The sequence below is a fragment of the Mya arenaria genome, chromosome 1, assembly GCF_026914265.1.
Source record: "Mya arenaria isolate MELC-2E11 chromosome 1, ASM2691426v1".
NCBI classification, from domain to species: domain Eukaryota; kingdom Metazoa; phylum Mollusca; class Bivalvia; order Myida; family Myidae; genus Mya; species Mya arenaria.
In genome coordinates, this window is record NC_069122.1 from 48,004,645 (window position 1) to 48,017,680 (window position 13,036).

Here is a 13,036-nt window from a genome sequence, read left to right on the forward strand (position 1 = left end):
CTTTATTACAAATCTACATTAAAATGATTAAAAAAAACACATCCCAGCGTCATGAAGCAGAAATACAACGAAAAAAACACTTCCAAAATTTGTGAGCGTACATTACGAAAACGTCAGAAGTATGTCACCGTACATCATGGCATTGGGAATGAAACTTCCACAGCAGAATCAGATAACAACTGATATTATTGGCTCAATTCTAAGCCTTCAGTTCTTGTAGGCAGCTTCGAGAGTGTACCAAGCACAGTGTGGCGTGTCGTCGATGGTGAAGCAACAATGTTGGGTGTTCATTGGAACTTGTCTATGAAATTGTGCTTATACTGAATACAGTAACTTTATTTATTAAATTGAAATTTATTTAACAGTATTATATTGAACTGATTTTGAAAATAACATTATAATCGTTAATTACTAAGGGAAACGTGGACATTTAACGTTTTTATAACAATAATTGCGAGGAGAAAGTGTCAAAGAAGAAGGTAAATTGCTATCAAAACATTATATTATATAATATTTATTCTAATAGAGCTTAAATATGCTAAATGCTAACTGATTAATACTGTTAGAGCTTCGTCATTTAAATTTATACCCAGTAGTATCATTTTGATAAGAACTGTATGTTACATAAAAAATACCTGGTGTTGCAGTAAATTTTAATGTGCAAGTCATTTCAAATTGTTATATTTTCAACACATTATATTTGATTTTTCAATCGATTTGTAACGTAGTGTTACATTGTTTTAACTAAAACCAAAGTACTTTAAATGCATGACTTTTTTATCATTATTAGAACGGTGCATGTTCCTACATTTGAGCTAAGCCACAAAGCGTTTTCAATCCAATTATTATATCGAAATGGTATTAATAATATCACAAACGTATGTGACGGCTGTTAAACACTGTATGCTTTGTTTAAGAGTGCACAATTTTCATTTTCTCATTATATTGTAACCTTCATTTAATTTAATTGATTACTGATTCCATTTGATATTAGGGTTTTATTGATCATGAAAAAATTGGCTCAATGTTCGGTGGTAATCTTAAAACGATATTACTCTGATTTCAATTTTAATTGAATATAAGTCGTTAATATTTTGAACAATAAATCGTAATAGCATGATATTGAAAGAGCATTTGTAGAACCTCAATTTTGTTCTTAACACACTTGATTAAAGTATTGCTGTTTGGAAATAAATGTTAACATAATAACATAGGGCAATTTCACATTGTTACATCTGAGCGTTAAATATATAAACATCAGTAATCAAGTGTTGTTTTATTCCACTTACATTCGCATCATATTTGTTACAGCCAAGCCCTTGTTTTTATTATTCAAATAGTGAACTTGATAAGGGCAACTATTTTAGAACATATTGCTTAACTAATATTTTGTCTATCAAGAGTTAATCGTTTGACAGAATTATGCAAAATAAAGGTACAGAAATAAACATATACATAGCATGATCTTTACCATAACATATATTTAAATGTATTGTTAAAAACGCGTATGCGCCAATGACAATACAGCAAACTAGTGTGCGTCCCTAAATTAGAGACGTATATGTTGGTAAATGACGATGAAACAAAGTAGTGTAAGTCCCTCAATTAAAAACACCCATTGCGGTAAATGGAAATAAAGCAAACTAGTGCAAGTTACACAATTAAAGACACCCACGAGATAAAACTTACTGCAATGTCTTTCTTAATTCTCACGCTGAGTTAAATAACTTCATTAGTGCATTTGTTAGCTAAAGTTTGGTTCATTAAATGTGAAGGCTTATCCAGTAATGCTTCATATCAGTATGGGAGATGAATAATTGCTCGTTACTGCGCGGCTATGAAAGGCTCAATAAACTCGGTTAACGAGTGGAGAAGTAAAATGTTAACGGTGGAAATTTGTAAGTGGTTGTCTTTAAGGAATTAAAAATGTGAACTACTGTCGCTGAAATGAAAAGACTTCTTTTGAATTCATGTACGTAGAGCTTATTATATGTTGATATTATCAAAGTGTAAAAGAAATGTACTGTTTTACTTAAACTTAAAGCTGAGTTGCATCAGTTTCAAATCTATCTGATCATATCATTAGTATTTATTTACACATGCATTTATCATGACATATTTCCTTTCGTTTGTTTTATTAATACATGTATTTATTATGTTAATAAATATATGCATCTTGATCAGATGAAATAAGGAGCATACACAAGTCAATCGGTGAGATCCCGACAGTTGCAATAAAGTGAACCCAGTCTGTTTACTTAAAATATCAAATAATTCCTTAAAAATAATGTGATATACGTTCGCGATTTTTATAATTAAAGTGTTGTGTCACATTTAAAATTGTGATAGAAAACACTTGGTTGAAAAGCACAATCCAAGTAAATCACGTTTTTAGGAAGATTCTTAAACCAAACGTCGTATAAAGAAGTTCAATAAGTACCACAAACAGAAAAAAAACTATTGCTAATGGCTCAGAACGTGATGCCAAAATTAATCAAGAAAATAAACAGCTTGAAAGCAGCTGGATAGTCTAGAAAATGAATGAGGAATTTGTCTTGTCGAAATAGACATTAGCCTTGTTTTTTTATGTTAGTAAAGTGGTTAATGTCTATGCTGTGTTCACTTCAGATTCCATACAATTCTTCCTGAAGTTGTCAAATGACATTCACGAACGTCAATGTTATGTTTTGTTATGTTTTGTAATGATTATGTGAAGTTTGGATAACAAGAACGATTAGACGTTTTGAATAAATGTATCGCTCTGACAAAATGTTTCAAATTTTAATGTAACTTATATTCTATTTACCAATACCCCTACAGAATATCCTATCACCCATACCCTTACAAGGTTGACAAGCTGCATTTGGAGCTCTAGCGATAACATAATCCTGTAGGGATGACACACTACATTTGCAACCATAGCAATATCCTATCACAACATCATCCTGTGGGGATGACACGATACATTTGCAACCATAGCAATATCCTATCTCAACATAATCCTGTAGGGATGACACACTACATTTGCAACCATAGCAATTTCCTATCACAACATCATCCTATAGGGATGACACGATACATTTGCAACCATAGAAATATCCTATCTCAACATACCCCTGTAGGAACACGCTACATTTGCAACCATAGAAATATCCTATCTTAACATACCCCTGTAGGGACACGCTACATTTGCAACCATAACAATATCCTATCACAACATCATCCTGTGGGGATGACACGATACATTTGCAACCATAGCAATATCCTATCTCAACATAATCCTGTAGGGATGACACACTACATTTGCAACCATAGCAATTTCCTATCACAACATCATCCTGTAGGGATGACACGATACATTTTCAACCATAGACATATCCTCTCTAAACATAATCCTGTAGGAATGACACACTACATTTGCAACTCTAGCGATGACTCTGGTCTGTTTGAACGTTTTGTCAACTTAATGGTACACATTTGCTATGGCCTTCAAAAAAGATCCTTTTAAAATAAAATGAATAATGATAATAATAGTAGTAATAATAATAACAATAATGATAATAATACTAAAAATAATAATAATAATAATAATAATAATAATAATAATAATAATAATAATAATAATAATAATAATAATAATAATAATAAAAATAATAATAATAATAATTATAATAATGATAATGATTATAATAATAACAGTTACTGAAGAAGAAGAAGAAGAAGAAGAAGAAGAAGAAGAAGAAGAAGAAGAAGAAGAAGAAGAAGAAGAAGAAGAAGAAGAAGAAGAAAAAGTGAAAAATCACGGATATTACACATGAAGTTACAATAGGATTTTGTTAAGATAGGTGATAGTTGTTTGTTTTAGTGTATAGTCGTAGTATAGTTCACCAAGTGAGCACCACAAGCTAATATTTACCGTTGGTGATCACATTGTAACTTTCACTTAAACCAACATTTTGTTTTCTTTTTATTATATGCCTAAAGGATAAATAAGTGCAATGACCTTTTTTTCTGAAAAGTGAGCCTAATCTGTGAGCGCTGACGTTTGAATTGGAAGTTAAAGCGGGCTGAAATTTCGAAAAAATGAAAACAATCAAAATTTTATTGCACTCTCTTATCAGTGATATCATTTTCATTTCACTGATAATGCTCTATAATCACCGGCAAACATATAATAACATGTTTTCTTTAACTTTAACCGAATAATTACGAGTGCTATTTTAACAAACAGATATACGACCGACCTTGTTTGTTTTATCTTACTCCTTAGATGTGTTATCACTAATGATGAATAGTGGCTATAAATGGCAAGTGATTTGTTCATATGTTGAAATATTCATTAACATGTACATAGAAGTGGTTGGGTAAGTTTTATTTCAGTTAGAAATCACCATACAGTGATGAAAAAAGCATGTTATTGTATGAGCACCAATAAGCTATTTCATTCAAATGTTTCTGCAATGGTAGCTGAATGTTATTTTAGGCTATGACCAGATGTATGCAAAGTGAAATCATCAGACAAGAGGTCAGTTTAAAATTTGTGCAGAGAAAGGAAATATCCTATGGGTAGAACCGGAAACAATGTTACATTTGCACTTTTTTACTGAAAAGATTGATCGAAAATGATGTTGAAGTTTCCATAAGCGACATATTCTAATGCATAATTTACTTTAGAAAACTGACTTTTAAATGTCAGAATCCAGTGATTAGTTTAGACTGGAAGCCGATGCACAAAGTTCATGAGAAATGAGTGTGTATTACAAGACGCAGTTTTAATCCAAACATATTCTGTTTATGTCTTTTTTTCCATTTAAAAGGTGTGAATTTTATTACTATATTTATGCAATTTAAACTGAAAGTTGTACTTTTTCCACATTATTATCCCTTTCATTCGTTCATTCATTACAATAAGTTTCAGTAATTACTACATACACCATTGTAATGTTGATGTATTTCACAACTGCATTTGATTGTTCTCATTCAATGAATACAACCTCTAAATATTAACAAATATTGTTTACAGATATATATCAGAAAGATGTTGTAAATGCCTGTTTACAGATAAACACTACAACGAACTTCCAGGGTCAAGCGTCATAATTAAGTCATAAATAAAACATGATATTTTCAATTTCAGGTTAAATCCGAAACATGGCATATCAGATAGACCAAGAGGTGCTGCTTAAAGCTGAACAACAATGCATGAAAAGGCTGGAACAATATACACCTACAGAAGGTAAACAGTAATACATTGAGGCATTGAAATCCATCGTCATTGTAAAATAATCCATTATCTTTAAACAATGGTTTTGGTTTGGTTTTGTGTTTATTAATAGTAATTTAAGGAACGCAATATGCTTATAGTCAAACGATACTTATACACATAGTTATTGCTTTCTTGTGCAAGAATCATTTTGCAGTAGGTGCTGCATTTTCTGCAGTGGTCATGTCTGTCCATGTTTGGTATTTGATTTCTGAAAATGCATTCCCTTTTCTGACAAAAAATTCCAGTATGTTTATGTAAGTGCATGGTATATATTTGTTTACGCCATTACCGATGCCATATACGTAATTATGATAGACCGTGTATATAAAAGTCTCGCTTTATTGGCAATACAGTAAAATACGTTTAAGAGTAAGAAAAGCCGATCTTCTCATGCAATGGCCAAAACGAACACATCTGTGCCAACGAGGCACATCACATCTATCAAACATTTAAATGAAATGACGACGGCGCTAAGTTTGAATGAATAATTCGCTTATTTACATAGCGAAGGTTTATATCTAATGGCTTGTATATGGTTCATATTACCCAATATTAAGATGGAGTTCGAAAAGTATGAAAGGGGCGCCACCAACAAACAATCGTATTAGAGTCACAGTGCCTTAACCTGGTATATATAATATTGCTATCAGTGTGCTAGCAGCAGAGATGATTGGACCGCCAGCTGGGATACACTTTAGATAATTAAGATGCTCAATTGATTCCCAAACCAACTACTACGTTAAATTTGACTTCGAATCAAATGCACGCTTCTCAAAAAATATCAACAGAAAACGATCATTATTGTAAAAAGGCAAAACAACGTGGAGTTCCGGATACAATCTCGGCGACATTGTTAGAGTATAAGAATATGTAATTATGACATCTAGATGTGACATAACATTTTTATGCAATAGCACTGGGGACAAACATCATGATTGAACAGTCATGTCAGAAATTAGCATGGCGTGATATGAAGGCCTGTAAACTTTGATAAATGAACAACGCCTTTTTCTTGAGAAAAAAATGTAACGTATTCGTGTACTAAATATCATAGGAATGTGTCGCCCACATTGATAATTACTCAATAAGCTGAATTTGATATCATTGTTTTTCTTCAAAAATATAGCAGAAATTGTTGGAAGGACAACAGTTTGGAAGGTCATAACCTCGGGAATATAGGAATCGGACAGTCCATTTAAGGAATATATTGCGTCATTGATGTAATTATCGGCGTTTGAACGCAGTTGGGCTGGACAGATTTTGTGGAGTCCGAAGGTTTATCCCCGATAATGACACCAATCACGCAATTCATTTCTTATATTTATACAAATAAATCATTATTTCATTGTTACAAAAATGCTTCATTTAATTTTTGAAAACGTAGAGAAATACCTTCCCACTCATTCTGTTAATAGAACGAACAACCGTATTTGGAGACAGTTCATCAATTAATCAAACGTTACAATAACTAGTGAAATGATCAATCACTTCAAATAAGTTCTAAGCGATAAATTAAAACATTTATGAAAACAACACATTTAACATATCATAATTAAAACTTGCTAACATGTTGATTTAAGGATTTTTTCGGGGCCTGCTGACACATTATTATGCGATGATTAGTGATCCGAACATATCAGATGAAGTATCGAAAATATTCGCTAGTGCCAAAAGGATGTTCAGTTAAGGAATGGAATTTGAGGTCTTAATATTACTATATAATTACTTCCAAAATAAAATACAAACATGACATAATATGCTATATCACAGGATATTCACTGACTCTTGTTTCATTTTGCAAAGTTTGTTGCTCGTTTTCAGGGACTTAGAAGAATTAAAACAATTTACTACACGTAATGGTATTACGGCTTAAGATTGCCTATAACAAAACAACTCAAATTCACAATACGCTGGATTTCAGATAAATGTAACTTACCTTAACTTTGAATAGATTTATTTTAGATAATTTTTCGAAATTCTGAAAATAAGTTTCTTATACTGCAATGATGGTATTTGAAAGAGCGGTATTGAAACAATAATAAATGCTATCTCACAGTTCGGCGATTAAGGGACATACAGTTAATATACAAATGCACCGGTTGTAATTTGCATCTGATATAAATTATGGAATGATACTGAGCCGATTTGCTGAATAAGTACAGAGCTCTCACTTGAATACTTTCTGATCGTTTAAAACGCAATCTGTATTCTAAAAATTTTATTCTTGCTAATCGTTGAGTCAGGTGTCACCTGGTTCGATAACCGTTGGCACAATATACATTTCTAAGTTCGTTACAATACTTTTTGGTACTATTTCGTTAATTCTTGATAAAGTAGCAATATTGACGATATGAACATTTTAATCGATGAGTAAAAGCTTAAAGCACGATTATAGCTTTGCTTTTAAAAACATAAGTACAATCAACAATATAATCGCTTAACGATATATTCTCACATGAAGAAATTGAAATGCATTGAAGAGCATCAGTAACTGACAAACTGGTTTTAAAATAGTATCTATATATATTTAAATGATATATCAGCTAATTATTCTGAAATTTTGTTTAGAGACAAACTCCTATAACAAATAATGGGAGAGGATTCAAAATAATTTTTCGAACAAATAGTGAATTATCCGTAAACAAAACTAATTGTTTGAAATATGATTCAAAAATGAAATTAATTACTTTTTTATTGACATACACCGATTAAGCAAACACCTTAATGAAATGGTTATGGAATTTTCGCGGTGGAGAAAAACATCTGGTGTCTGATATTAATGTGTTAACGTTTGAAAGGATACACCCTCTAGAACTCAAGATGAGCGTTAAAACAAAAAACAACAACATTAAGTATTCAATGATAGTTTATGTTGCTGAATAGTACTGTGAAATGCTTTTTCAAAAACATAGAACCAATGTTTTGGGTGAGAAAGTTATTCTATTCACTCAACTGACATAAAATAACATTTGAGGTTAAAACGATAAAGATATAACTAGAGCTCTTTTTTCGGCATTGTTTATCTCTGTCAATGTTTGGTTTTTAATTGTTCTAAATACATGCCATTTTCTGACGAAAACCAGTATGTTTATGAAAGTGCATGGTATAAATGTCTTGACACTATGACCATGGACGTAAGTATGATAGACCAATTATATAATAGTCTTGTCATATTGGCAATACAGTTACAAACATTTTAAAATAAGGAGCGCCGATCTTCTCGTGCTATTGCCAATACAACCACACCAGTTCGAAATGTATGACAGGGTCAACACCAACAAACAATCGCATTAGAGCCACAGTGCCTGAAACTGGGATGTACATTATTTTTGTCAGTGTGCTAGCAGCAGAGATGTTGGAGCCGCACTCTTCAAACATAATGTAATGGTAGAAAACGATCATTATTGTAAAAAGGCAAACCAACATAGACTTCTGGATACAATATCCGCAACATATCTTTAGTTTAACATTAGTTTAGAAAATGTAAAGATGGCATCTACTGTCTGCTGTTACTATTTTAATGCAATAATGCTGAACACATATATCATAATTAAACGGTCACGTCAGAATATTAGCATGGCGTGATATGAAGGCCTTAAATCTTTGATAAATAAACAAGAGTCAGAAATATTTTACTTAGAACGCGATCCTTGACAAGTTACTATTCACTCCATCTGCGATACACTTGTAACATTACTTAATGTGTTAAAATGGATTCTTTTAGTACTAAGAAACATCACGAAGGCTTAATAATTGTACAATAATATCACATAATATAATATCGCCGATGCCTTTTGTCTTGAGAAGAAATATATAAGGCATTAGTGACGTATTCTTGAAATAAATATTATTGGAACGTGTCGCCTACTTTCATTGGTAATTACTCAAAAAACTGAATGGGGTATCATTGTCGTTTTTACCCAAAACATCTAGTAGATATTGTATTGATGAAATACGTCTATAGATCTAAAAGAGACGCCAACCTTTTTGAAGGCCATATTTCGGGAAAATAGGAATCGGACTGTCCATTTAACGAATGAATAACGGCATTAATAACATTATCGGGGTATGATCGCAGTTGGGCTGGATAAAATGTGTGGAGTCCGAAGGTTATCCCCGATAATGACACCAATCACGCAATACATTAATTATATTAACAACAAGAGAACATTATGCATTCCCACTCATTCTGTTAATAGGAAGACCCCACCGTAATTGGAGACAGTTATCAATTAGCGTTACAATAACTAGGGAAATGATCAATCACCTAAATCACTCTAAAACGTTAAATTTGAACACTTATAATAACAGTACATTTAATATATTTTAAATTAACACTTGCTGACATGTTAATTTAAGTGTTTCGGGGGCCTGCTGACACATTAATGCGCGATGATTCTTGATCCGAACATATCCGATGAAGTAGCGTTCATCGGAAAATATTCTCCTTTACCGAAAGGCTGTTATGTTAAGGAATGGAAGTTGACGTATTAATATTAGCATAAATTAACTTCCAAAATGAAGTGCAAACAAGACAAAACATGCTTAAATACAATATATATTCATTGACTCTAGAATTATTTTGCAAATGTTTGTTGCTCGTTTCCAGTTAATTCGAGGAATTAAAACAATTTCTTACACGTATATGTATTACGTGTTCAGATTGTCTAACAAAACAATTCAAATTCACAAAGTGCTGGATTTCATATCAAGGCAACATACCTTAACTTTAAACATATTTGTTTTAGATAATTATTTATATTTCTTAAAATAGATATATAATACTGCAAATGATGGTATTTTACGAGCGGTTTTAAAACGATACAATAGAGTTGTTATGATTAAAGTCAGTGTGCTTTTACTACGCCTATTTCGAGGACTAGGAGTTGTAGAGGTTTTTCGATCAGACTGCCGGATAGAAACCAACGACTCTATTAAAAAACCCTGATTGGTTATATTTGTCCTTAATGAGCCTTATTGATTTTGAATACGTTGAACGCCATCTCCAACAGTAGTGTCAGCGAATTTCATACTACTAGTAATACATCTACGTGCTATCTCACAATATTGCGATTGATGGACATCTCAGAAATCTCATCTAGATATAAACTCCTTCAATAAATAACGGGAGAGGATTCAGGATAGTTTTTCAAACAAAAGGAAAACATCCGTAAATAGAAATAACTGTTTGAAATATGATTCAAAAATGAAAGTTATTAGTATTTTATTGACATACACGGATATAGCAAAACACAGTAATGAAATGGTTATTGGTTTTCCGCGATGGAAAAATATCTGGTGTCTGATAATTATATTTTATCATTCGAAAGCTAATACACTCGAACTCAAGTTGAGCGTTGTAACAATAACAATTTTAGTATCGTTACGTTTGTTAAAAAAACCCTTATATATTTAGTGAAGAATTTCTGCTTTCCCTTCCTTGTCTAAAAATATCTTTGAGGGTATAACGCTAAAGATAAATATGCTGGCACTTATTAAGACATTTTGAGTCGTTAGTAGTAATGAAACTAGGTTACTGAAAGTAAATACATTATACTAATGAAAACACTTAATACCTAACAGATAATGACGGAAACTTCAACATTGCTGTTTAATTGATGTTTATATACGATGCCGATTTAGGAAAACTGATTGATCGATTCTGATTTCAGCTTTGTAATTGAGACCTTGCAATATTGCACTTTATAATCATATTTTGATATGCTTCGTTTTCCTATTCCCCCGAGCTGTGTGTTAAATGTCAGATTTCAAGGAAGTGTTTTAAGTGAAAGGAAATTGCTTGTTGTTTTTTTCCGCATCAGGTCTGTCGAACACTACCTTTTCAATTTCAAATTGGACTTTATGATTCCAATTTTCCTCAAAAATATAAACTGCACTTAAGAATTCCATTTCCACGGCTACTTAGTGCATGCGGCCGGTTTTCTGAATGTGATAAAACCAATCCAAATCGAACCAAGCTTATTATCGATGTTAACATCGTGCTTTGAAGTTTTGTTCATTCATTGCTGTTGCAAGATTGGTGAGAACGTCGTATCAAAATTATTTTAATGCCTGTTGAAATCCTTCACAAAAACTGTTTCACATTTGAGATAAATTATGATTTCAAATAACTATACAACACACACGGCATATGTGTACATTCAAATAATACCAAGACAATACTTATGATCTATTCTACTCATCGTCGTGAAAACTACAGGGAAGGACATAGTACCAAGATATCCCTCAAAGGCCTAATGATCCCGACCTAACACACACAAATAACAGACGACACTCAAAAAAGCGTCAGAGAAACCTAGGTAATAACTTACCAGGGGTTTAACCCGATTTACGAGCGATCAACTTAATATTTTCCGCCATATTGCATATTGCAACTGTGCTCTTGAAATTAATCTCATTTTTTTGTGTTTTTTTCATGAGAACACAATTTATGACAAAGCCGTAACGTTTAGAATTTGTTTACAAGTACTTTAATATTAAAGTCAGTTTTCTAAAACCAATTTCATGAATCATTTCTTCTTTATGGCATGATGACGCAAACAAGAAATTCAATTAAGGCATATTTGTGACTAAATTAAACGTTTCAAGAGTGCATCTGGACCCCCCCCCCCCTCACATACACGCATGAATCATTTTCTTCTTTATGGCATGATGACGCAAACAAGAAATTCAATTAAGCCACATTTGTGACTAAATTAAACGTTTCAAGAGTGCATATGAATCCCCCCTCACATACACGCATAGGCACACGTTCCATCACTACGTCAGTCTGAAATCTGAGTTCAGACTCAGACTAAGAAAAAAACACTTCTGTTAAATTATAAATAATAGTCTGTATTTGTATTATAAATAATAGTCGTAACAATCAGCAATCGTACTTAACTAAAAGGATCATAACAGTGAAATGACGATCTGCAGTTATGCCACTTTAGTCTTAACTGAGAATTGAGACTGTCTGTAATCATGAACCTTTTCATTCATATTTTATCAATGAAATACAGAGTTTTATCCGTGACACAACAAAAGGGAAACTATTATTTCAACTGCAAAGTAAGAAATGAAAAAAAATGAACTGGAAGAACTACTTTAATCACAAATAAGTAACTTCTCTTCGATCATAATTGATTATCCCTCCTTTTTAACAGCAAATTATATCAGCACAAAATATGATATTAAAAACATAATGCACATGTTTAAATCAAAATAAGTTAAAAATAACACATAACTTACAGTACATAAAAGAAAAGGTTTTCCCATTTTAAACGTTTCTTGCAGCAATATCGATGTAAATTCATATATAAAATATTTTCAAACTGTCTGTCTTGGAATTAAGAACTTACCTAAAAATTAATACACCAATTTATAAACAAAAATATCCACCCAGTAGATAAATATGATTTTTAATGTCATTCTTAAAGTTACATACGATATTACACTTACATTAAAATTAGCCTCTATATCTTTACTGCACACCAGGACTGCTGTGCTTTTTTACTCAGAAAATAACTATTTCAGATTGTATTGCTCCTTACTCAAGTTGATGTTATTCCAATTATATTCATATTGTATGATTCAGGGTTCTGCAACATGACGTGGGATTTGATGCTGTGTTGGGAAGAAGCACCAGCGGGGACGCTAGTGAAAAATGCTTGCCCCAGTCATGTGAAAGACATTAGCCAGACAGGTATGTACGATTGTAATATAAAATACTGAATATAGCGTCAAAAGTGTACTTTGTCAATAAAAAGT

The 13,036-nt window shown here is 32.1% G+C and overlaps 1 protein-coding gene across 3 annotated transcripts in view; it reads left to right on the forward strand.

Annotated features, from left to right (window-relative positions):
• The first annotated feature begins 248 nt into the window (after positions 1 to 248).
• The window catches only part of LOC128234377 (parathyroid hormone/parathyroid hormone-related peptide receptor-like), a 28,467-nt gene continuing 15,679 nt past the window's right edge, over positions 249 to 13,036 (forward strand). Inside the window, exons 1-4 of one of the 3 annotated variants that reach the window (XM_052948589.1) lie at positions 249 to 479; positions 3,700 to 3,845; positions 5,138 to 5,236; positions 12,864 to 12,971. In XM_052948589.1, coding sequence (XP_052804549.1) covers positions 5,152 to 5,236; positions 12,864 to 12,971 — 193 coding nt within the window. In that variant the 5' untranslated portion in view covers positions 249 to 479; positions 3,700 to 3,845; positions 5,138 to 5,151. Of the gene's footprint in view, positions 480 to 1,884; positions 1,973 to 3,699; positions 3,846 to 5,137; positions 5,237 to 12,863; positions 12,972 to 13,036 lie in introns of those variants that run through there. The other 2 variants (XM_052948601.1, XM_052948596.1) reach the window with 2 other exon arrangements.